Source organism: Patagioenas fasciata, chromosome 2 (genome assembly GCF_037038585.1).
Source record: "Patagioenas fasciata isolate bPatFas1 chromosome 2, bPatFas1.hap1, whole genome shotgun sequence".
NCBI classification, from domain to species: domain Eukaryota; kingdom Metazoa; phylum Chordata; class Aves; order Columbiformes; family Columbidae; genus Patagioenas; species Patagioenas fasciata.
This window is the reverse complement of record NC_092521.1, coordinates 168,568,531-168,593,137: the sequence shown is the minus strand read 5'-3', so window position 1 is coordinate 168,593,137 and position 24,607 is coordinate 168,568,531. Positions and strand designations below refer to the sequence as shown.

At 52.4% G+C, this 24,607-nt stretch overlaps 1 protein-coding gene across 1 annotated transcript; it reads left to right on the top strand.

The window, feature by feature from the left end:
• The first annotated feature begins 340 nt into the window (after nucleotides 1-340).
• Nucleotides 341-24,360, top strand: CCM2 (CCM2 scaffold protein). The gene is made up of 10 exons (XM_065831713.2): nucleotides 341-452; nucleotides 17,484-17,657; nucleotides 17,868-17,951; nucleotides 18,083-18,266; nucleotides 18,998-19,134; nucleotides 19,826-19,961; nucleotides 20,521-20,578; nucleotides 21,228-21,366; nucleotides 22,113-22,251; nucleotides 22,749-24,360. Exons 1-10 carry the CDS (start codon nucleotides 423-425, stop codon nucleotides 23,027-23,029), a joined length of 1,362 nt encoding a protein of 453 aa, XP_065687785.1. The 5' UTR covers nucleotides 341-422; the 3' UTR covers nucleotides 23,030-24,360.
• The last annotated feature ends 247 nt before the right edge of the window (nucleotides 24,361-24,607 follow it).

Genomic DNA, 24,607 nt, shown 5'->3' with positions numbered 1-24,607 from the left:
GGGGCTGCGCCCAGAAGGGACGATGAGCGGGGGTGGAGCCCACCCTCAGGGTGGGCGGGGCCAGATGGCTGGGCGTGGTCATTCTACCTGCTGCTTTTCAATTCGCATAGAGAGCGAGTGGGCGGGGCCACATTCCCGCGGGCTCGGCGCATGCGGAGGCGGGGAGGACTGACGTCAGTCCTCCGGGCGGTGCGGGGGGCGCGGGGAACGCCGGGAAGCCGCCGCCCAAGATGGCGGCAGGATTGAAAAGTTGTCGGTGGCGCTGAGGCGGCTCCGGACGGGCCGGGAACGGGAAACGGGGCCCGGCAGGGCTATGGCCGCCGCCGGGCAGTGAGCCAGGGCCCTCACACGCACCCAGGCCGGGCGGGCACGGCCGCTGCGGGGATGCCCCGGGGGGGGCCGGGGCCGCCGCCGCCGGAGACATGGAGGAGGAGGGAAAAAAAGGCAAAAAGGTGAGAACCGGGTGTCCCTGGGGCTTCTCGGCCCTGTGGGGCCACCGTCGGGCCTTGTCGTGCTCCCTACGGCCGGGCTTTTCCTGAGCCCCATCGCAGGATCGGGCCCTTTGTGACCCACAGCCCAGGGGCCTGAGGTGGCTGGAGCCCCTCTGGGCTTTTTTAAAGCTTATTTTCTATAATTTTAACGCTTATTTTCTTCCTGGGGTGTCTTCAGGCTTAGCCCTGTCTGTGCTGAATGTCTTCCCGGGATGGGGCCTCGTTTTCCTAGCTAAAAAAACTTGTTTTCTGTGTCAACATCGGGCTTTTTGGGGGACGCTGCTGTCACCTCGCTGCCTTCCCACCCCCTCCCCCGGGATGAGTTTCCTCTGCCCGTGTGTCCAGGTACCGGTCAGGGGCTGATTTAACCTCCTGCTTCTCTGTCCCGGCTGCAAAAGAGGCGACTGATTAATAAAACATCTTAAAATATGTCCCGAAACGGCGCTGGTTTGTGTTGTCTTCTGGTTGCTGTGCTAAACCGGCTGTGCTGTATGCACTTGTCTGGTTTATATGTATATTTTTATATATATATATAGAGTCAACTGTAGTCAGGAAGAGCCTTGAATGGGAGCAGGCTGCTCTGGTTTCTCTTGTTTAAAACCTATTTTTGCATCGTGTGGGGGAGGCAAAGCCGGAGCTGGAGCTGCGGGTGGGAAAAATAAACCCTTCCCTTCACTTGGTGACATAACTGGGGGGAAAAGAAGCTATTTTCAGTAGTTCTAATGGCACATGCAGTGACAATGATCTCAGAAGGTGGCAGCAGAGTCTCCTGCTGGAACTCGGGTTTGAAATGCTCAGAATTCTCCCAGAATGGGAAATATTGAATGTTTGTTCTTTCTGGAGATACAGTGGGAGTTTCCCACAGATCCGGAGCTGGGAAATCAAACCACCTTGTGATGTCTGGTGACCTGGCTGTGGTGTGACGGGACCAGCAGTATGGGTGGGAGGAGAGATTTCTCATCTGTACATGGAATTTTCTTGTTTTCAGAAAGAACCAGCTCTAAGCGCTCATTCCCAGGGCTGTGGATAATTGTAGAGTAACTTTAGGAGTAAGTAAATGCCATTTTTTGCGGTAGGCAGGGGCTGGAAGCGACACTTAAATAAAATAGATTCAAAGTGATATCTTGTAGAACTGGAATCAGCTCTCGGCCCTGTTGTAAAGTGGGGTTTTTCTGCTGTTTGGGGAGGAATCAGAGGTTTTTTACTTTAGAAAATGGTGCTTTACGACCACACTGCTGATGTTTTTTAAGGGATAAAGACTCTGCAATCTCTCTGAGCAATTGTTCCATGTTCACCCTCATGCTAAGGAAAGTTGTTGTTTCGGTTTTGGTTTCTTCTTATCACCTCTCAAATGCGTAGGTGATGCAGCACAATATGCTTTTATGGTTTTCTCAGGTAATTTTCTGGCGATGTCGTGAGAGATTTGCATTAAATTCCTGACTTTTCCAGCTGGGATATGTCCCAAATCCCCGATGTTGGCTCCGTTTGCCTCTTCCAGCCGCCGCTCCAGCCGTTGCCAGATCGTCCTTGTAAAGCTGCTCCCGATCTGTGAATTCTTTGTGGTTTTAAATCCCGGTTAATGTTCAGGATATTGGCCAGTCCAACAATTCCTCCTCGTGCAGATCATGGGGGAAACGGCTGCCAAAACTGAGCTTGTAACTCCAAAGTCTGTTTCGCTCCCCGCCGAAGGATTTGGACAGTTTTGTGCTGGTGTTTGTGGGAGGGAATGGGAAGCTGAGAAGCTTTTTTGGGGGAAGTGAGGTGGTTATTAAGTAACTGAAGTAGAGCTGGTTCTTATTGAAGCTCAGGATGAACCCTTGCCTTAATATATATATTTAAAAAATAAAAATATTGAGGGTTTGAGCTGGAAGTTGCAGCTCGGTGGGAGTTTGTGCTTATAGGACAAACCTCTTGATCTTTCTTTGTTATCCTGAATATTCAGCTTCTTTGTCAGAGTGGTTACTCCAACACAAGCTCCTTGACTCTTTTGCCTCAGAAGTGGTTCTGCCATGATTTCATTTATTTAGGGCACTTGGGGGAACGCAGGATCCGTATTTTTAGCTCGCTGGGAGGTTTTTAGGCTAATGAAGGCACCTGTGTCTACTCGGTTCTGTACTCGCAGCTAAAACAAGTGTGTGACGATCATTCCCGTGGGCTCTGTCACCCGCTCTTTTCTGTTCCAAGAGCCGATGCTGCAGCCCTGGCCTTCTCCTGGCCCTATTGGGATGAGGAAATTTGTCAGGTGGGTTGTGACTCCTTGAGGTAAAGCTCCAGCTCCTGACGTTCGATCATTTCACACCTTGTTCTGAAGTTGGTGCACTGAGGGGTATTTAACCCCTTTCATATAATTGTTTTGATGGGAAAAGCCCCTCAAGATCACGGAGTCCAACCATAACCTACCCCGGCACTACCCCATGTCCTGAGAACCTCATGTCCGTCTGTCCAGCCCTTCAGGGCTGGTGACTCCAGCACTGCCCTGGGCAGCCTGTTCCAATGCCCCACAGCTCTTTGGGGAAGAAATTGTTCCCAGATCCAACCTCAACCTCCCCTGGGGCAACTTGAGGCCATTTCCTCTCATGCTGTTGCTTGTTCCTTGGGAATGTGCAGTTCTGGGTCCAGTTCTGGGCTCCCCAGTTGAAGAAGGACAAGGAATTACTTGGAGAGAGTCCAGGGAGGGACACAAAGATGCTGAGGGGTCTGAAGCGTCTTTGTGATGAGGAGACTGAGAGAGCTGGGGCTGTTGAGCTGGAGAAGAGAAACTGAGGGGGATGTGATCAATGATCAATATCTCAGGGTGGGTGTCAGAGGATGGAGCAGACTGTTCAGTGGTGCCCAACGCCAGGGTGAGGGGCAACGGGCACAGACTGAAACACAGGAGGCTCCATCTGAACATGGGGAGAAACTTATTTGCTGGGAGGTGCCAGAGCCTGGCCCAGGCTGCCCAGAGCGGGTGTGGAGACTCCTTCTCTGAGACATTCAAACCCCCCTTAAGGTGACCCTGTTCAAGGAGTAAATCTGCATCCCCGCTCCCTCTGAAGGCATGGCCTCGGGGCTGGGAAATGGGCTTTTCATTCAGAGACCTGTCTCATCATCCAAGTCTTTGTGTGGAAGCTGCCTGACCTGCTAGGCTTGGTTTTAGCAGCTGCTCTCCTGTGAACTGCTGGTGCTCAGCAGGACAATCCTGCCCTTGCTCTTCTTGGCCTCAGCCCCGTTCTGAGCAGGGAGTTGCTCTGTTTCTCCTCTCAGTGCTTCCTTTTTCTTCCAGAGGAAGCCAAAAATATCTCCTGGAATAGGAGGAACAGAGGCTGAATGGAGGTGGGATCATCTGGGGTTCAGGCTTGAGGTCTGGAGCGGGGGAAATGTGGGGTTAAAGCTGGTGGGCTGGGGGAAAAGGGGCAGGAGAGATGGGGCTCTGGTGTGGTGACCTCAAATGAGTTTTGTGCTCTGCTCTGGGTGGTGGCATCTTCTTGCTGCTGCTGCACCACTTGGCACGAAGGTTTGGATGGTTCTGGTGGCGCTTGTGGTTCCGTGCAGCTCTACTCATCCAACTTGCAGTGGTTTTAAACATTTACTTCAAAAATTAAACTTCATTGTGGTTCTGAGGGCCTGGGAAAGTTGAGACTCGCCCGGCTGAAATTCAGACTGAGTCTGTCTCCTCGTAGGGTTTGTTTGAGTCTTGTCCTTGGAGATCTCTACCTTGTCTGGGGTGGAACAGGGACCTGGGGTGGGTGTCCTGCAGCTTGGGGCATGGCTTCTGTCTCTCCCAGGGCTCTGTGACACTGGTGGGACATTCTCCTTGCTGGTGGGTGACTCTTCCAGCTCAGTGGCAGCTGTGACATCTCCAGCAGCTTCTCTCCTGGACTTGGGTCTGCACCTCCTGATCATCCTGAGTGTTCGACAGTTGGGTTTTATTGCGGCTTTGGGCCTCGAGGGGCAGGGAGGAAACACGGACACATCTCAGACACAATACATGTCCCCAGAATAGGGACACTGGAAGCCTGGTGTGGTGGCTGGGAACAGGGATGCGTTCCAAATCTCCTTCCCCCATCTCGGATCAGGGACCTTAGCTTGTGGTCACTGTTGTCCTGAGAACCCTCTTGGCTTTCCTGTCAGCTCTGTGAGGTGGATGGGTCAGAGTTTGGTGATTCTGTGGGGTGTTCCTGGGTGGGAGCAGGTGCGGTACCGCGCAGGCTCTGTGCCTCTGCCCAGCTGTTTGCCTGCAGACAAACCCAAAGTGTTTTGTTCTCAGCCTCATTTCTATCCTTGCATTAGTGATGTTTTCAGTAGGTGTTGCCACCAGCTCACCAGTGTCCCTTTGCCAGGTCCCTGGGCTCTGGTGTTCGCCCACCACAAAGAACAGACTTTCTCATCCTGGCCGGCTCTGCTTTAGCAAGAGCTCCCAGCTCCTCCTCCTGTTTCTTGAGCATCCTCGCGTCCCCCTGGTGCCGCCTGGCACCAGGACATGGACAGAGCTGGGACTGGAGGCGCTGGGGAGGACAAAGCTTTGCTTCAGTCACAGCGCTATCCTGACTTCAGCTGGAGAATCATTTTGGTTGGAAAAGCCCCTCAATATTGAGTCCAACTGTTCCCCCACCCCTGGCACTGCCCCATGTCCTGAGAACCTCCTGTCTGTCTGTCCAGCCCTCCAGGGATGGTGACTCCAGCACTGCCCTGGGCAGCCTGTTCCAATGCCCCACAGCCCTTTGGGGAAGAAATTGTTCCCAGATCCAACCTCAACCTCCCCTGGCGCAACTTGAGGCCGTTTCTTTGTGTCCCTGTCTCCCCTCAGCTCCTGTTCTCCAGCTGAACCCCCCAGGTCCCTCAGCCGCTCCCATCACACTTGTGCTCCAGCTCCTTCACCAAACTGCTGCTTCACAACTGTGCAAGTTAATGATCCTCCTTTGGACCTTCAGGCTCTGGTAACCAAACTGCTGCTCCACTGCCCAGGCTGGTGCAGGAAAGGATGGATCCTGCAGCAGCGCTTAACGTAACACAGATTTTGTTTGGGTTTTTTTCCTCGCATGCCTGGGTTGAAATAGTTTTGCTGTTGTGGTTTTTGCTCAGTACAAAATAACTGTACCATGTAATTGGGTAAGTAGTTATTTTGCTGTTTGGTGAGAGAATGGCAGACAGAGCTCAAGCTTCCCAAAGCTGCATTGCTCACACAAGACGTCGGCTGAAGGAGCGATAGCAGCTTTCAAAAGCCTAACTTGTGCTCTGCAAAACTTTCCATGATGGAAGCCCTGACCCGACACCAGTCTGGTTGCAGCCCCAGATAAAGGCGTGAGGTATCCCTGACCCTGCAGCCCTGATTTATTATGTTTTGTGGAGCAGCACCGGAGCCTCTGACATCTTCTTGTGTGTGTAACGCCCAGAAGGGAGATAAGTTTGTGTTGCAGAGGTGCAGCCTGTTTCAAGCCTGAAGCCGCGCGGGAGCAACACCCTGGGACATGATGGTGCCTCTTTGGTGCAGAGACCCCCCTGAATGTGAGTGGTTTCCCAATTTCCAGCACACTACCTGGGGCTCCTTGGGCTGGCTGAGCTGATAGACACCAAGCTCTGCCCTGTGGGATGTGGTTCAGACCCAGGGTGGTCTCTGTGGATCCATGACAGGCTGCAGAGCCCTGTTCTCCAGGGATGTGACCGAGAAGCCCCCAGGTTTGCTGTGGCACCACCAGAATCACAAACCTTTCAAGTGGTAACTTAGCAAAGTGGCTCTTCTGCAGAGGTTCCTTCCCCAGCCTGTGTCGTCCTGCTCCCACGGCAGCGTTTCAGCCTCACGCAGTCTTAATCTTCATTTATTTTACTTTTCACGAAGCCATATCAGCCTTTAGTGCCTTTTGATCCTTTCGCTTTGGCATTTAGTCACAGCAGAAAGAAGAGTCGAGGAAGAGTGTGCTCTGCAGCACCACAGGGTTTAACGTGGCTCAACAGCTGTGCTGAGAGGTGACCACAGGTCTAGTGGTGTTCTCGGTGACCACAGAAAACCTCAAGCATCATGCTCAGCAAAGCTCTTCGGGTCCCATTTACACTTGGCCTGCAGAAGGTGCTAAAAATCCATCAGCAAATGCTGCTTTGTAGGAAGAACAACAACCAGGGTTCAGCTGGAGTTTGCTGGAAGCAAAGTCACAACCAGCTGATACCTGGGAAGTTGGTTTTATGCCCATTTTTGGTTTGGCTGCCAACACTTCAGTGACAACTACGGCTCACGGTGCCCAAATGCACCTGCCTGAGTTCTTGTGGTCTGGTGCTGATCACTGATGGTATCTCCTGTTCATTATCTCAGGCTTGTGCCCTGTACCTGTGCTAATTGTCCAACCTGACCCATGCGGGTGTTTTCCAGCCAAAGTGAGGGTGCAATAAGTATCTTGAGGGCTCGGTGTGACCAAGATATCGCTGAGGTTTTGTGGATACAGAGCGGAACAGGAGCAAACTTCTCCAGAGATGAGCAGGCTGATGTGTTTGAAACTGAACTCTGCATCCAGCTGAGCTTGTAAGTCTTCTGCTGATAGAATCACAGGATATTTTGGGTTGAAGGGACCTTAAAGATCACTTGGATCCCACCCTTGCCATGAGCAGGGACATCTTCATCAGCTCAGGTTGCTCAGAGCCCGTCCAGCCTGGCCTGGGATGTCTCCAGGGATGGTTCATCCACCACCTCTCTGGGTGCCTGGGCCAGGCTCTCACCACCCTCAGGGGCAATAATTTCTTCTTATATCTGGTCAAAATCTCCCTCCTTTAGTTTAAAACCATCACCCATTGTCCTATAGCAACAGGCTCGAAACTCTGTCCCCATCTTTCTTATGGACCCCTTTTAAGCACAGAAGGGCCGCACTAAGATCTCCCCAGAGCTTCTGTCCTCCAGCTGAACCCCCCAGCTCTCTCAGCCTGTCCTCCCAGTCTCGGATCATTAGGTTCTGGGTGACTTTGTTCCATTTCTGTCCTTTCCGAAGCAGCTTCATGATCCTCACCCCCAACTCCAGGAACACTCCCTGATAATTGCGTGTGTGGAGCTTTTTCCCGAGGAGGTGGATCTCGGTTTAAACCAGGAGACTCGAAGGAGGTCGGTCAGTCTGGTTGCAGAGCTCCTGTCCTCATTTCTGATGGGGCGGGAGTCGAACACCCTGTGCTTTGCTTCATGAACAGTTTGTTTCTCCAGGCTGAAGCGTTACAGCCCTTTCCTCCTCACCAGGAATTGGAAAACTCTGTGCCGGTGGGACCAGTTCAAACACCAGCAAAGCGCTTAACAGGCAGTGCCAGGAGCCTGAAATATGGATTTTTAACTCATTTTACAGCTGCTTCCTGCCTTAATCTTTATTTTGATGCTTTGTTTTTAAGACCCAAAGGTTTCCCCAGAACCAAAATTCAGTGCATCAGCTCTATTGCTGTTTCCAAGGGACAATGAGCTGTAACGTCACCACAGCCACCCTGGTGTCCCTGGTGCCTCAAGGGCAGGTAAAATCAGACCTAGAGGATGAAATAGATGGGATTAATTACACTCTGTAGTGTAAGGGGAGCTCATGTCATTTCCTTAACGCAGTTCTTCATTCTGGGTGGCTGAACTGGGCAAAATGGGAGGGCTGGAGGCTTCTGTATTTGCAGGGCAGGGAGGACTGTAAATAAATGAACTTTGAGTGAAGTGGTGAAAGGATTTAAGGAAAGTGATGAAGCTGCCGAGCTCATTGCGAAGCACGAAGGTCGGAGCGTGGCTGACCTGTCTGTGGGCAACGAGAGCTGTTGCTTCCCCATCTGGGCTGGAATACGGCTGGTAAAAGGATTCCTAAATCCCTGCTTTTTTCCAAAATCTCTTTATCAGAGCAGGATGGACCCCAGAGGAGGGTGAGTCCCCCTTTGCCTTGTCACCTGCCCTCCAGTAAACGCATGATCACGTCCCTGAGAGCTGTTTATTTGCAGTGTGGCTCCTCTACTTCATTTCCAAAGCGCTTGAAGGGGTTGGTGCCGGCATCTGTGCTCACTGGATGGCTAAACCCGCGCGGGAGCCTGACCAGGCGAGGATTTAGGGCCTATCTGGTAAGCCCAGGTCTTCAAAAGAGAGATTAGAGACTTCTCGAGATGTCTCTGCAAATGTAGTTTGATTCATGTGAAATTTGGCCAAGTGAACGTCAGGGCTTCCCTGCTTTTGTTAGGTTAGGAAAATAAAGTCATTCCATTATTAAGAAGAGGAAACGGCCACCTTTCCTGGTTTAATTTGAGATGCGAAGCGTCTTTGGAGAGCAGCTCGCAGGAGAGGGAGGAAACGTGGAAGATCTCCGGCACTTGACGGAGCCAAGGTGAAGATCTGGACATGGTGCAACTGTTGGGTTGTTGCTTTTGCTGCCTCTTCGGAGGAGGATCAGGCCCTGAGAACCTCAGCGCTGGGGTGGATCATCCCCAAGCTGTGTTTCTGTGGTGGGGATGGGAGGGACCTCAGTGCTAAAGCAGATCGGGGGCTTCCCTTCCCAACACGCTTCCCATGCCGTCTCCTTGGAAGTGTTTTCCAGCTGGAGATAATTCACGTTGCTCTTGGGGGGGAGCATTGGGTGCTCCACGTTTTTTACTTGCAGGAATGAAAAGCCAAAGCCTCATTAAAACTGTGTGAGAGGGATTAATTAATAACATCCTTAGGGTGTGTGCATAGCTCAGGGAGGTAAAATAAAATTGAAGGGGTTTGAGGACTTTCCCCCATGGAAGTCACCTCAGATGTGACCTGCTTGGTGTTGCCCAAAGGAGAAGGTCTCATCCCATTCCCCTCCTCACACCAGGCACAAATGGGCCCTTAGAAAAGGCTTGAAAAGTGTATTTCTGGGAATTTTGCTGTTAAAGAGGCTGGTGGAGCTGGTGATGCTGGAGCTCTGGTGGGATGAGCACCATCTGTCCACCAAAAGCTTTGTTTGGTGGAGAGGAACGAGCTCCGGGTGCTGCAGGAGACACCATGACGGCCGCACTAGCGTGGTTCTGTATTCGATATCTCTTAAATCGGCGCCTCTTTGAGAAGAGTTGGAGAAGTCGTTCATCTTGTGATGCCATAGCTTAAAATACTGTTGGGTTTGGGAGGGTTTATCTCCCTGGATGTTCTGGAGAGCCTGGTGTGGAGAAAGAGCCGGGATGTGTTAAGGGGACAAGGACGAACTTGGCCAGTAACTGGTGCTCGGTGACAGCAAAATCAGTGCTGCTGCGTCTTCAGCTGGTTTGGGTCATGGAAAATACCGTTTGTGCATGGGAGAAGTTGGGTTTGGGAGGAGGTAGTTTTAGGGTGTCTTAAAACAGCTTGGGAAGTCACCCCAGAGCTGTGGGGACACAAGTTGCCGCACATGACTCCTCTGTTCTCCTCTGTGCTGGAAGTTGTACATGATCACGGAATCATTGTGGTTGGAAGAGCCCCTCAAGATCAAGTCCAACCATTAACCCAACCCTGGTGCTGCCCCATGTCCCTGAGAACCTCATCTCCACATCTTTTAAACATCTCCAAGGGTGGTAACATGAGGAAGGAATTGTTGCCCTGAGGGTGGTGAGAGCCTGGCCCAGGTACCCAGAGAGGTGGTGGATGAACCATCCCTGGAGACATCCCAGGCCAGGCTGGACGTGTCTGAGCAACCTGAGCTGGTGAAGATGTCCCTGTCATGGCAGGGGTGGGATCTCAGTGATCTTTAAGGTCCCTTTACCCCAAACTATTTGTGATTTTTGAGCGGACTGTTCGAAAGAATTGACCTTGCCCGACTTCTCCTGAATATTCACAGCTATTAACCCACTAAGCTTTACCTGCACAGCTTAGCTTAGCAGCCAAGCATGAAGATGGTACATTGGGCATCTCTATGGCTTTTCTTGAGTGGTTCTGATGTGGAAAAGCAGCTCGAGGACCTTCTCCTGCTGCTGGCTCCTTGGTCACCACCAGCCCTGGATAAGTGGCCTTGCAGTGACTGATTGCAGAGGGTCTATTGGTGCATGGGCATCACAACCGCCTTTTCTCCAAGGGCTCCTGGAGAAGCTGGAGCCACTTTGCATCTGTTGTTTTTATGGGAAGAGGAGGAGGTTCCATCGTGCCCCCTGGGCTACCTGTGGTTTGTGACCCCAGAAGAAACCAAAGACGTGAAGGTGCAAATGTGCATTTTTAACACAGGGATTCTGGCTCCTTGGGCTGACGAAAATACATAGCGAGACATCCCAAAGAACACGCTAAAACAAACCAGACCTTGTTTCCTCCTCCCAGAAACCTCCCCAGATCCTTGAGCTGACAGTCTAGACCAAAACCTGCTGGGCGGTTTATGTCTACAGCAAAGTTTATTGCCCTGTGAAACGATCTCCTCAGCAGACGGCGTAAAGTCTGTGATTACAGGTCTGGGTGCTTCAGCTCTTCTCTTTCACCATGCAGAAATGGGAATAACCTTCTGCAGGCTGGAACTCACGCGGTTGTGCTGGAGGATGAGCCTGGGGCTCAATGGGAAGCTCAGATATTCCCATGGATGCCACTTCTTTCCTGGGCTCCAGGTCTCGGAGTGGTCAGTGTTACAAAACACTCATTTTGTGCAAGACCAAGCGGTTTTGGTTACATTAATGAAGAGTTTTGTGGCTTTCCTGGAGTAAAACACCGTATCAAGCGCTCTTGAGCTTTGGGATGAACAGTTTACCCACTTTTATGTGCTGTGACATGAGTGTGTTTTACCAGCGTAGCTTGGGCCAGATCGCGGAATCATTTTGGTTGGAAAAGCCCCTCAAGATCATGGAGTCCAACCATAACCCACCCAGCACTGCCCCATGTCCTGAGAACCTCATGTCCGTCTGTCCACCCCTGGACTATCGATCTCTTGCTCATTTGGGCAAAAAAAGCCTGGAGATGTGAAGCAAATGTTTAAATTCAGCAAGACGGCGAGTGTTTGAAGGCTTCTGTTCTGAGACCTCAGGTGGAAACGCATCAGGCTAATTAGTGATTGCTCCTCTGCACCCTGCTTGTAAAAATGGTTCTAAAGGTTCAATTCTTGACATAAATACCTGTTTTTTTTGCAGGTGGCTGATGTTAATGGTATTGAGTAGAATGGGGCTTAATGCACAACTGAACTCATCCTGTGTCCTCTATTTGTTGCAGTATGTGCGGCTAAAAACTGCAGAAACAGGGAAACACTTGAATTTTGAATTCTGGCCGGACCCTGGCGACTGTGGAGAAACAGTGATTTGGTCTCCTCATGCCGATAAGGCTGCAAATAAGCTGATCTTATTGTTTTCCTCCACAAATATCAGCAAAAAGGTGGAAATTGCAGCTGTCACCAACACTGTGGCCCTTGGGGACCCTCCTGGGTGCTGTGGGTTCCAGCCAAAGGCCGGAACCCTCGACATCACACACAGCAGAGGGCGAGAGGCAGCAAAGGACGTTCTTGGGAAATAAGGGATCTGTTTCTTCTCTGCAGGGCTTCAATGTGGCTTAGAATTAAAGCCGAACTTAACTTCTGTCCACTCCTGCAGGTGTGGATTCCCAAAACCGGGAAGCAAGAGATTAAGTCAAGCCCATGAGCTGTAATTATTTTGTGAGATCCTGAGCTGTTTTTATTGCGATACGGAACAGCCTGGGGTAAAGCCTGGCTTAGGAAGTACCAGACTTAGAGGCTGTGTTGATGCCTTCCCATCTTGTTTGTACTCAGCACGAAGCTGCTTGCTCGGAGGATCCTCTACAAACCGCTAAACCTGGCCTATTGCTCCAGATGGATCAGCTCAGCAGGAGTTTATAGCACAGGCGGAGCAGCTGAGCCTGTCCTAGGAACCTCTCTGGGAGGAGGACCAGGGCTCTGCTAAAAATAACCAGGGAAAATTCCTTTCCTCTTGCTTGAGAGGAAACTCCTGTCGGGGAGGCTGGAGCCGGCTTAGCTGGCCGGGCTGTCTGAGCGTGAAACTGCGGAGCTGAGCCTTGGGTTGGAAGCGGGTTTGTGCAACTGTTGCCTTTAGGCTTGAGCTGCCACATTTTTTGTTTTACTTAAGCCTGACTTGGGCTCCAGCTCACTGTTTTTAGGAAAATGGTGCTTCTACGTTGCTTAAATTTAATAATACCCTTGTTTGAAGGCACAGCTTCGACATCAAATGCGTAGGAAGATCTGCAGGTCCCCAGGTGATCTTTGGTGTCCTCGCTTAGATGTTCCCTGCGCTTTGCTGGAGGATTCAGGCTCTTTCCAGTGTCAGGACAAGAGACAAAATAGAACCACAGAACCATTTTGGTTGGAAAAGACCTTTAAGGTCATTGAGTCCAAGCGTTATCCCACTGCCCCATGTCCTGAGAACCTCCTGTCCGTCTGTCCAGCCCTCCAGGGCTGGTGACTCCAGCACTGCCCTGGGCAGCCTGTTCCAATGCCCCACAGCCCTTTGGGGAAGAAATTGTTCCCAGATCCAACCTCAACCTCCCCTGGGGCAACTTGAGGCCGTTTCTTTGTGTCCCTGTCTCCCCTCAGCTCCTGTTCTCTCGTTAATTTTTGACTCCATGCCCGCCATCGTTATCCACACCCCCCACTTAAATTCTCACCATAGCTTTTCACTAAAGCCCATAAAAAGCTGAAATGGTTCTTGGCTTCAAACACGAATCCCTTGAATAATGGTTTGATTTAATGTTTTAGCGTCCGGATGTCCTTGTGGGGAGGAGAGCAGCTCATCTGCAGCGATACCCCCGTTCCAAGCTCAGCGCTGGAGCTTCTCGAACCAAATCCCAACCCACCCTCATCTCACTGCGCTTCCCATATAAATAAATCTCCCCAGTGCCAGCTTACCAATAAATTAAATGCTTCCCGGTGACAAAAACGGGAGGGAAATGGAATAAAAGGGGTTTGGGCAGGTGTAGCTGGTGGGCTGTGGTGTTGGTGCTGTGGACCCAGCATTGGGGTGAGGAGGAAGGAGCAAGGGACACGTAATGGGGACAAATCCTCTGGATGGACATGGAGCTTCCCAGGGTGGCTCCTGCAGAGTTCTGAGCTCTCCACATGTTGTTTTGCATAGTGGTGGGGTCTGAATGGATTCTTTTGGGGTCCAGGGTTGGTGGGGACCATCCCATATCACTGAAAGCTGTTTTCCTACCAGATTATGTTCCTCAGTGAAACCATCTCTGCAATTAAACATGGAGAGGGTCCTGCCTCTTGGGCAGCGCTGAAACAGCCTCAAAATAAGTCAAAATAAACCCAATTACAGGCACAGGAGGATGTAGAGAAGGTTGAACGCCTGTAACTGCTCCTGGTATGTGATTGAGTCCTCTTGCCTTGTTCTGGTCCAGGACCAGAGAAGCTCCTGGTGGGCACCAAGATGAACCAGCAGCACGTCCCCATGGCAGGGACGGTCACCAGCCCCCTAGGGGACAATCCTGGAGCACTGGGGACAATCCTGGAGCACTGGGCTCCCAGTACAAGGGCTGGGGATGTACTGGAGCGAATCCAGCAAAGGACCTGGAGCATCTTGCGTGAGGAGAGGCTGTGGGAAATGGGTCCGAAGGAGCCTCAGGGGGATGTTTTAACATATATAAACCCCTTGTGAGGGGGGGAGGAGAAGGAGGAGGATCCAGGCAATTCCTAGCACCAGGATAAGAGGCAGCATAGGATCACAGAACCGTTTTGGCTGGAAAAGCCCCTCAAGATCAAGTCACATCCCTGAGAACCTCATCTCCATCCATTCAACCCTCCAGGGCTGGTGACTGCACCGCTGCCCTGCGCACAAACTCTTGCACCATTTCTCCGTGGAGCAATGAAATATTGATAATAAACCCTTTATTTCTTGCAGGGACCCTCAGCTCCCAGAGTACAGGGGCTCAAGCCGTGCCCAGGCAAAGCCGAACCCCCAGAGCCCATATTTTCATGGCATCACCGCGTGGAGCTTAGTTGAGTTGATTTCTTAACATCTCACTTTTCTCTAAACATGCTGAATGTGGTTTTTTAGTTCCTTAGCTTCTTATTACAGGCACCTCCCGTGACTTCTTGTCCTGTCACACGCACCCCATGGTCCTTTTCTTCATGTCCTCGTTGCAGCGAGCCGACCCTGAGCCCCTTTGGGCTGCGTTAATTATTTCCCCCGCTGCTAATTAGGGCTGCGGGCACCCGGTGACCAGTTAGAGCTGGGGATCCCTTAATCCCCATACAGATGTTCTGGGGGAGAATTAGCCTTACAAATGTGCCTTGGAGATAATCCACCGGAGGGGATTAAGAAGCCGTTTCCACCAGAGCAATGATGCTCTTTCTCCTTCACCGTCCGCCCAGAGGGTTTGTTTAACAGGGCTGTCCAAACCTCGTTGGCTTTTGGATGGATACAAGTGGATGGACTCTGATTAACAACCCAAGAAATTTTCCCCAAAGATCCTCCAGCCAGAATCATAACAATGTAGATGAAGCTTAAATCCTCCTTTTCCCCAGAAATGCCTTTTTGGGGGCTTTCCAATGCCAAGTGATGGGGTGGTTGAGCAAACCCCCGTGAAGCAGGTGCTGCTGATGATCCAGCGGACCCTGATTCTTTCCCAGCTCATCCTCAAATGGGAAATAAAGCGCTTTTAGAAGCCTGAGTGTTGTGAGATGTTGATGGGGATGTGCAGGGAGCTGTGAGCGCTTAATTGGGGCATTAATGAGGTTGCAAACTCATTTAACTCCCCGCACCACCCAGCCCTGAGCTGCTCTGTCTCAATTAGTCTTAAATGCCTTGTTAAGTAGATAAAATGACTCTTTTCCTCCCCAATTTTGGTGTCAGCAGGAGAAGACCCTGAGGAGCAACCACGTTGGCCTTGGGGTGCGTCTTCTCCAGCCCCTCGAAGTGTGGGTTTCGTTGGGGAAATCACCACCTTCGCCCTGTTAATTTGGTTCTTCGTTAGTGAAATTAGCAGCTTCTTTGTGTTTATCCTCTGGGCCCGACTCTTAAGCCCCCGTTGGAGCCCAGCAAGGCTCGCTCAGACACTTTGTGCTCTCCCAAAGCGCTTCTTGGGAGCTCTTCACCTCATTTCTGAGCTTGGCTTTTCAAACGTGATGCTTAAAGGGCCCTGAGAAGCTTTACAGCCCTTGGTTTTAATAGATGTTAGAGAACAAAATAGCGCTGAAACTCAGAGGAGAAACCAGGGTTAGAAACTCACGTGAACTGGAGATGTTGTGATTCTGTGATTTCAAGCCCGGCTGTAGCGCAAAGGATTTTGGGGGGATTTGCAGGGTTTTCGGGGTGCAGGAGGTGGGATTGCATGGCTGGGAGCTGAGAATGGGACGGAGCTTTGCAAAACCCACCTCCGCGCGTCCCCGTCGCTGCCGAATCTCGCCGGTTCTTAATCAGCGGCTTCTATCGCGTCGCTCTTGCCGCGCGTAGAAGGAAACTGTGGTTATCGCGCTTCCTGGTGCGCCAGAGCTCGCGGCTTTGCCGGCCCTTCGACAGGGGCTTCGCGAGCCCCCAAAACGACCGTAACCGCTGCTTCTCCCGCGCCTCGGGAGGTGGTTTTGGTGAGCCCGGCGCAGTTTGGTCCTGCTCGCCGTCCCGGCTGCTTCGATGGAGAACGAGGTAGGTGCTGGGTTTCCATCGGCTGCCCGAAATGCAGAAGTTGGTTGTTCCGCCTCGCGTCAGGCCCAGCGGCACCTCCGCCTCGGCTTTGGGGTCCCCAAATCCCCCGAGGAGCTCGGGGTGACGGGGAATCCGTCCCTCCGCAGCATCTTCCCAACCTGACGGGCGTTTCTGCATCTCTTTCCGCTTCTGATTCCTAAAAAGAACCAGTCTGGTGGGATGATCATCACATACTGAGGTTTGGGGGTCACACACCCTGATAGTGGGAGCAGCAGAGCCAGGGTCAAGCCCTGCGCTTTGGTTTTGGCCAAAAGCCCTATTTCTTTACCAATTTTCCTCATTCTGGAGCCAGGAACGGCGCCGGCCCATTGGCAGGAGCTGGCGGGGTTGCGCAGCGTGGGTCGATGCCCCATTTTGGGGTGATACCCCTAAAATCTGCCACGTTTGGTCCTGCTGCCGGGAAGCAGAGCTGCTTTACAAGGCCAGCATCGTTTAGCCGTGTTCTCCGTCCCTTTCGTCCTACAAACTCGCTCTATTTTTAATCTCCCTGCTCCAGGGGACATTTTCAGGGCCGGGCTGTCCCCGACGTCCTTGCGGTGCCTGGTTGGCTCTGGGATTTGATGAATACTCTTCAACCTGGAGCTTTTCCATCCCGCTTTCCCATCCATATACAACCATTTCCATCTATTTCCATCTGCCTTGGATCTCTTGTTCCTGTAGATCTCTCAAGCTGGAGAAAAGCACCAAGAGAGGCTGAAGCTGCTTCGTGGCCCCACGTGTGCAGCTGAACCATGAGAGACACCACATGGTGGTGGCAAATCACCAAATGTGGTCTCCTCCAGTTTAGGTGAAGGATCTGGTGAGGGACGGTGGTTTCCAAGGTGATTTGGTTGTGGACCGCGGCACAAAACGAGCATGGGATGATCGGTCCCTCCGTGTGCGGCGTCCAAGGACGGCGCTGACGCTCCCTCTATAGCCAGGAGCCCGCGTCTGCACTTTGGCTCTTGATTTTAAACCAAACCCAACGCTTTGTGGTTCGGGAAGCGCAAAAACCTGTTTTGTTGCCAGGGGAGCTTGTGTCCTGGGGCTTGTACCCGTGTTTTTGGGTCTCCCCGAGACCTCGGATGACTTTGCAGCATCTTTGTTGCCTTTTGCAATTCTTCTCTGTAAATGCTTGGGTGAAATATAAAGTCACGCCAAGGTGAGGAGGAATTGGTTGTGTGGCCGTCGCTCACTCTTAATCTGAATATATATTTGTATTCCTTCTTAACTAAAAGGTTGGACAGCATGACTTTGGGGGAAAAAACATCCCATTTGGATAGCGGGGCTCTTACCAGCACTTGTGTTTTTGTGCCATGTTGCAGGAAAGGGCTTTTTGGTGGAAGATCGTGCGCTTGTGCATCTAGAGCTCTAAATCTGTGTCCACGGGGTGGTTTGCTGCTGGTTTCCCCCCATTTTGGTGCCAAAATTCCCCCCGTTTCTTAACCCCAACGCGTCCTTTTGTCTCCCCAGCCTGGAATAGTGTCTCCTTTCAAACGAGTCTTCCTGAAGGGCGAGAAAGGCCGAGATAAAAAAGCCCAGGAGAAGGTGACGGAGCGGCGGCCGCTGCACACGGTGGTGGTGGCTCTGCCCGACCGCGTGGAGCCCGACGTCCTGCTCAACGACTACATCGAGAAAGAAGTGAAGGTACCGGTGGGGCCGGGGCTCCTTTAGAACTAAATACAGCATTATTATAACCTAAAGGCACGAGGAATCTCCCACACGTAGGTGTATTTAGCAGCTCGTAAATACAAAGGGCCGCCAGCCCTTTGCTCGGGGTTGATGGTGCCTTTGTTGCGGTAGCTGGCGTGTTTAGTGCGCACGTGCTGCGGTAACGGTTTGGTTCTTTGTTACCAGTATTTAGGTCAACTCACGTCCATCCCAGGGTACCTGAACCCCTCCAGCCGCACGGAAATCCTGCATTTGATCGATAACGCCAAGGTGAGCGCTCAGCCTGTGTTAACAAAAAAGGGGTTGTGTAGCTTCCTTGGGTCATGATTTGACTGGTGCCCTCTGTCCCGTTACCAAAGTGAAAACAGCTCATCAAATCACTGTAAATACATTTATTTTAGAGAGCTCACCAGCTGCCGGGGCAGCTGACCCCGGAACACGACGCTGTCATCAGTCTCTCTGCCTACAACATCAAGCTGGTGTGGAGGGATGGAGAAGATCTCATCCTCAGGGTCCCCATCCACGACATCGCCTCCGTCTCCTACATCCGAGACGACTCCTCTCACTTGGTCGTCCTGAAAACGGGTAAGTTGTGAGAAACATCATTTACTCATTCTTAGGAAAATGGGGTCTTAAAGTGTAGTTTATTCTGTGGGTGTCAGCGAGGTGGAGAAGAGCAGGTAGAGGCAGCTTCTCCAGCCCGGTCCCCACGTCTTGGACCTTCCCTGCTCTTCCCAACCGCTGTGCAGGTCGCTGGGAGGATTTCATCGCCGTGCTGGGTGTCTAAACGCCCGTGTTGAATAACCAGGGTGATACCCAGCGTTCCCAACGCTCCTCATGTCCTGTAATCAGTGGGGAGGTCCCCGAATCCCTCCCCAGCAGCTCTGTGTGTGCCAGACCTGCCTGGGTTAGCGCTGGAGGGTTTGGGGAGGGCTGAGCTACTTAGAGGATGTAACAAACAGAGACTTAGCGGATTAGAAACCCCGCGACAGCAAAGGACGGGCTGTAGAATAAATGAGTAAGCGACTTAGAAGGCTGTAATTCTGCTGCTGGATTTCCGAGGCTGGCTAAGCCATGGGAGTGAATTTACAGAGCTGTCAGAAACCAGCTCTAAATTGTAAGTTTTCATTCAAAGGCTTTGGCCCTGTGCAGCATTTAGGTGGAGTTTTGGGCTCCTCAGAGCTCCCTCCTGTGGGACATCATCTCCCGTCTATGGGATCCATCGCTCTTCTGCTTTGGTGGCTTTGCTGTCCCCACAGGGAGCCTGCTCGGACTCAGTGCCTCGATCTTTCCGTCACAACGTCTCTCTTTCTCAGCTCAGGACCCCGGGATCTCCCCGAGCCAGAGTCTCTGCGCCGAGAGCTCTAAAGCCCTCACCTCGGGCTCGCTGTCTGAGAGCGGCGTGGTTCCCGTCGAAGCTTGTTGCTTGGTGGTCCTGGCTACGGAGAACAAAGTAAGATGGACTAAATCTCTGTCCCCCATCGGGGTTGCCTCCAGAGTCACTCTCTGATTGTGATGACGCTGGGACTGGGATCAACCAGGAGGTTTTCTCACCTTTAGACCAGGGTGGGCACAACCTCTCAGGTGGAGACCCAGGGTGTCCTCATTCTGCTGTCCCCAAGTGTCCCCACTGTTATGTGACCAGACGCTTGCTTGGCCATAGGTTGTATAACACACATAGGCTCAGTTTTAAGACTGAAGGGTGCAGGTTGGGCTTTGTAGAGGAGGAAACCTGGTCCCCGCCAAAGCCCCGGGACCTGGTGCAGGCACAAGAGGGGATCAGAAGATGGTTTCCCATGGGGGTGGTGCCCAGAGCTCTCCCCAGCCTCAGGAAATCTGTGAACACAACCGAATCTCTCCCACAATTGCGTTTTGCTAATTAGGGCATTTTTCCTGATGCTGACCTGGAAATTTGGTTCATCGGTGTCTGAGTCCAGAGATTCTGATCTTGATCCGTGTGCTCCTACAGCAGGAACCCTTGGCCTTCAGGGCTGAGTTTTGCTCATCTAATTTTCAGCTTTAACACTCCTTGGGCTGCCTGTGCTTATTTGGAATGGGGGTTTTATAGCCAGGGAGCTGACTTGAGGAATAGGACTGCATGGTATCTCCTCCCTCCCAGTGTCCCTTCTGTGTCCCCTCCGCAGGTGACCGCCGAGGAGCTGTGCTCCCTTCTCAGCCAAGTCTTCCAGATCGTTTACACCGAGTCCACCATTGACTTTTTGGACAGAGCAATATTCGATGGGGCGTCCACGCCGACGCGGCACATGTCCTTACACAGCGGTGAGTCCGGGCTGTCCCCGCGTCCGAACCTGTCTGAGGGTCTCTCCCCATCATCACCGGTGGCTTCAGATTCTCACCGCTTTAGTTGTGAGAAGAGAAGCTCTGGGGAGACCTTATTGCGGCCTTTTTATACTTAAAAGGGGCCCAGAAGAAAGATGGGACAGACTTCGAGCAGGGCCTGTTGTGACAGGACAAGGGGTGATGGTTTAAACTAAAGGAGGGAGAAATTGCTGCCCCTGAGGGTGGTGAGAGCCTGGCCCAGGTACCCAGAGAGGTGGTGGATGAACCATCCCTGGAGACATCCCAGGCCAGGCTGGACGGGCTCTGAGCAACCTGAGCTGGTGAAGATGTCCCTGTCATGGCAGGGGGGGCACTGGATGAGCTTTGAGGTCCCTTCAACCCAAACTGTTCTGTGATTTTATAGTTGTGGTGAATGGAGGCACCTTGGTCCCTCTGCAGTGAAATCCACATCAGAAATCCATGTGTTTATGTGTGTCACATGCTGGTAAAATCACATTTCCGCCTTTCAAACTCCGTATCCCAAATCTTCCCCTTGCAGACGACTCTTCTACAAAAGTGGACGTGAAGGAATCTTACGAAACGGAAGCAAGCACTTTGTGAGTCAAACGCGTTCCGCTGAGCTCGCTCAGCGCTCGGGGTTATTAGTGCAGCCTCGCTGCTGGGTTTAAACCCCCGGAGCAGGAACCGCTGCGCTCTGCACATTGAAAAGCTGAAACGCGGGCCGGGTTTTAGCGCCTGCTGCGCTCGCTGCCGCTGCAGAATCCGCGGCTGGATTGTTCTGCTGCGCAGGACTGCAGAGACAGTCACGTACTCAATGTGTCTGCAGTTCCTGCATCAGCAAAGCCGGGATCTGCCTTTGTCCAGCTGGAGGCAGGAGAAATGTTTTCCCCAAAACCTTTGATTTTGGAAGCGTTTTTTCCCCTCCTGAAGCCGTGACCGCTCAAAACATCCATCACATTTTTTAGGCTAAAAACCTGACACATAAACCATTGTTTAAAATTGACGGGTGCTATTTGAAAATGGCACATTTAACACCAAAATTAAGTGTTTTGAGATTTCCCCCCCACTGTTAAAGGGGATAGTTGCTCACATTGAGCTTTATGTTCAGCGGGTGACCAAAGCACTGTAGTTGAAGTGCTCTGTGTTCCACTTTTGGGAGCATCTCCACACTCCTCCCCGCTCTCCCCCGCGATGCAGAAGGTGCTGGAGTCGCTCTGGAAGCCTCACGCTCTGTTTGCCTTTCAGTTCCTTCCCAGAAACCTTAGAGGCGGGTGACAACTCCCCCTCGTCCTTCTCCACGCAGCAGTCTCCGCACATCAAGACGGTGAGCGAGAGCGAGCTGAGCACCACGGCCACCGAGCTGCTCCAGGACTACATGATGACGGTGGGTGGATTTCTGGCCTTTGGGGTGCTCGTGGTATTTGGGATCACCCCCTTGGCGTGCAGAACGGGTGTAGGAACATCAGGATGAGCTGGTTCATCACCACAGCTCTTGTCAACCTTCCATCCCTGGAGAGGTTGAACAGATGCAAATATGAGGTTCCCAGGGATGTGGGGTGGGGGAACAGTTGGACTCAACGTTGAGGGTCTTTTACAACCAAAATGATTCTATAAAATAGCAATAAAGCAAATAAACACCTTCCCCAGGCTTCCCATTATCTCTTCCACCTCAAAGATGATGAAGGGAGTGGAGCATCTCCCGTGTGAGGAAAGGCTGAGGGAGCTGGGGCTCTGGAGCTGGAGAAGAGGAGACTGAGGGGGGACTCATTCCTGGGGATCAATATGGAAAGGGGCAGTGTCAGGAGGATGGAGCCAGGCTCTGCTGGGTGACAACCAGTGACAGGACAAGGGGCAATGGGTGCAAAGTGGAACACAGGAGGTTCCACTGCAAGAGGAGAAGCAACTTGTTGGGGGTGAGGGTGGCAGAGCCTGGCCCGGGCTGCCCAGGGAGGTTGTGGAGTCTCCTTCTCTGCAGACATTCAAACCCCCTGGACCCCTTCCTGTGGAACCTCAGCTGGGTGTTCCTGCTCCGGGGGGATTGCACTGGATGAGCTTTCCAGGGCCCTTCAACCCCTGACATCCTGGGATTCTGTGAAAAACCAGTAACACCTGTGCTGTGCTTCCCCACAGCTCCGAACCAAACTCTCTTCCCAAGAGATCCAGCAGTTCGCGATGCTCCTGCACGAGTATCGCAACGGGGCTTCGATCCACGAGTTCTGCATCAACCTCAAGCAGCTCTACGGGGACAGCAGGAAATTCCTGCTCCTGGGTGAGCATCACCTGTGGGGACCCAGCCTGGGTCACCCACCCGGAGGCGTTTTCTTGCTTTTAACATCACGGCTACCAAAGCTGGTGCGACAGTGATGCTGGAAACATCCTGTAAAGGTTTTCCTTTCCATTTTTTTTTGGGTGCCTGGAGTTTTGCTCTGCGCAGAACTGTAGCCCTGAGCAGGGTCCGACTCTGGAAAGTGGGGAAATACCTGATTTTTGGCCAATAAGGGCACAAAGCGTGGAAGGGGGAAGGAGAGAGTCGCCGCTTGGCAGCCGCTCCGCATTTGCCGGTTGCTGCAATAAGCTCAGTAAAGCCGAGCAATATGTTTCAGTGAGGATTTAGCAGCTGATCCTTGAGCTTGGAAAATCCCGCTTTCGCAGGGTTTTTGTCCTGCTGCAGTTTTCAGGGTGGAAATGGGAGAGGCAGCCATGAGCTGGAGACTCTTTACTCCCAACACTGATGCTTTCCCCCTCACGTTTTCTTCCCCGCTCCAGGTCTTCGTCCCTTCATCCCCGAGAAGGACAGCCAACACTTCGAGAACTTCCTGGAGACCATTGGGGTGAAGGACGGCCGCGGCATCATCACGGACAGTTTCGGGAGGTACCGACGGACGCTCAGCACCACCTCCAACTCCACCACCAACGGCAACGGCGCCGCCGGCAGCTCGGACGACCAGTCGGTCCCGTCCGAGGAGGACGAGTGGGACCGCATGATCTCGCACATCAGCAACGACATCGAAGCGCTGGGCTGCAGCATGGACCGCGATTCCTCCTGAGAGCCACCCCGACGAGGTTTTGGGGGCTCCGCCGGGATGTAATTAACCTCCCATCCTCATTAATGGCTCCGAGCAGCGGCCGGTGCCCTCTCACTGGTTTGGTTTTACCGGCACAGCGGGGAGCGAAGCCGGACAGAGACGTCAGCTACAGTTTTGCACATGGTGTCCCTCCTGTAACTGCTCTTCTCCTCCTCCTCCTCTTCCTCCTCCCTGTTTTTCAATGAAGTTTACCGCAATGTGAATTATTTAAACCGATTCTCAATGGCGTTGAAAGATTTTGGCTCCGGACCCACAGGAGAAGCCGCCAACACTGCGGTGGGAGCAGGAACCCGGCTGCACCCACAGCTTCGTGCTTGGGTGGCTGCAAACCCCATCCTGCCCCCAAAAAATACCTGGGGGGGGCCCACAGAGGCACAGGGGGGCCTGTTGTACATATTTGACAAGCGGTTATAAATACACAGTTATTTTTTTAAGCTGCACCCCCTGCCAGACGAGCACTCTGAGGGTGAGGTGCCATTCGTGGGGACACCCAAAAGGGTTTGGGGGGGTCCCGTGTCACCTGAAAGCCCCAATGAGGGGAAGGACAGGGCTCAAAGGGGGCAGGGGATCCCCACCAACACTCTGGGGGGATCCAGCCACCCCCTGCACAGGTTTGTGTCACATCCCTTCTGTCCCCAAACCCCTCTTCACGTCCCCCCCGCCCCCAGTGCCTTTAACCCTCGTGCTCCCTTCATCCCTCCATCCTCTCCCTCTCTTACCTGCGCATCCCGGGATCCCGGTACGATCCCGCACGGCCCCCCAGCCCTTGTCCTCCCCATCCGGTACAAACTGGGGAGCAGGAGAAATCGGGGGGGAAGGTCCCCCCTGAGCATCCTCAGGAGTTGGGGACCAAGATCTCCCTCCTTTTTAAGCCCAGCTTAGGTCTGGGAGTGCTCAGAGCCGGGGGCGGGGGGAGTTTTAGTGCCTTTTTATTATTTACAGATTAAAAACAATTAAAAAAAAAAAAAATCGCACACATGGATGTTCAAGTCATTAAAGACTTAAATTTGGAAACGATTCCCCCCAAAAAACCCCTATTTTTGACATGATTGTATACAGAGAATATAAACCAGACGCTGTAACGTTTCACAGGGCGGTGTTTTTTATACTTTGATAGGAAATGGGATTTAATTCTGAAACTACGGCCGATTTGTAGCGTCCTGGGAGCAGCCGGGGGGTTCTGCCACCTCCGTGTCCCCAGCCCTGGTGGCACCGGGCCGGGGGACACCTTGGGGGGCTCCGTGTTCGCTGTATGGATTATTTGTTACTGGTAAATATAACTCTGCACCCAACGGTGGTTCGTCTCATTGCTAAACCCCCGCTGGGCTTTATTAAAGCCCGGCTTTGTTAAACACCCCAAAATTAACAATGGGGGGGGTGAAGTCCTGATGGTGAACAGCTTGGGGAGCACTGCAGGACCCTAATGCCCCCCAAAACCTCCGAATCGGGGCCTCTGCAGCCCTATCCCAGTTACAACCCCCCTCCAATATCATTACTGGAAACTGGGGAGGTCCAACCCCCCCCAAGGAACAGAATATG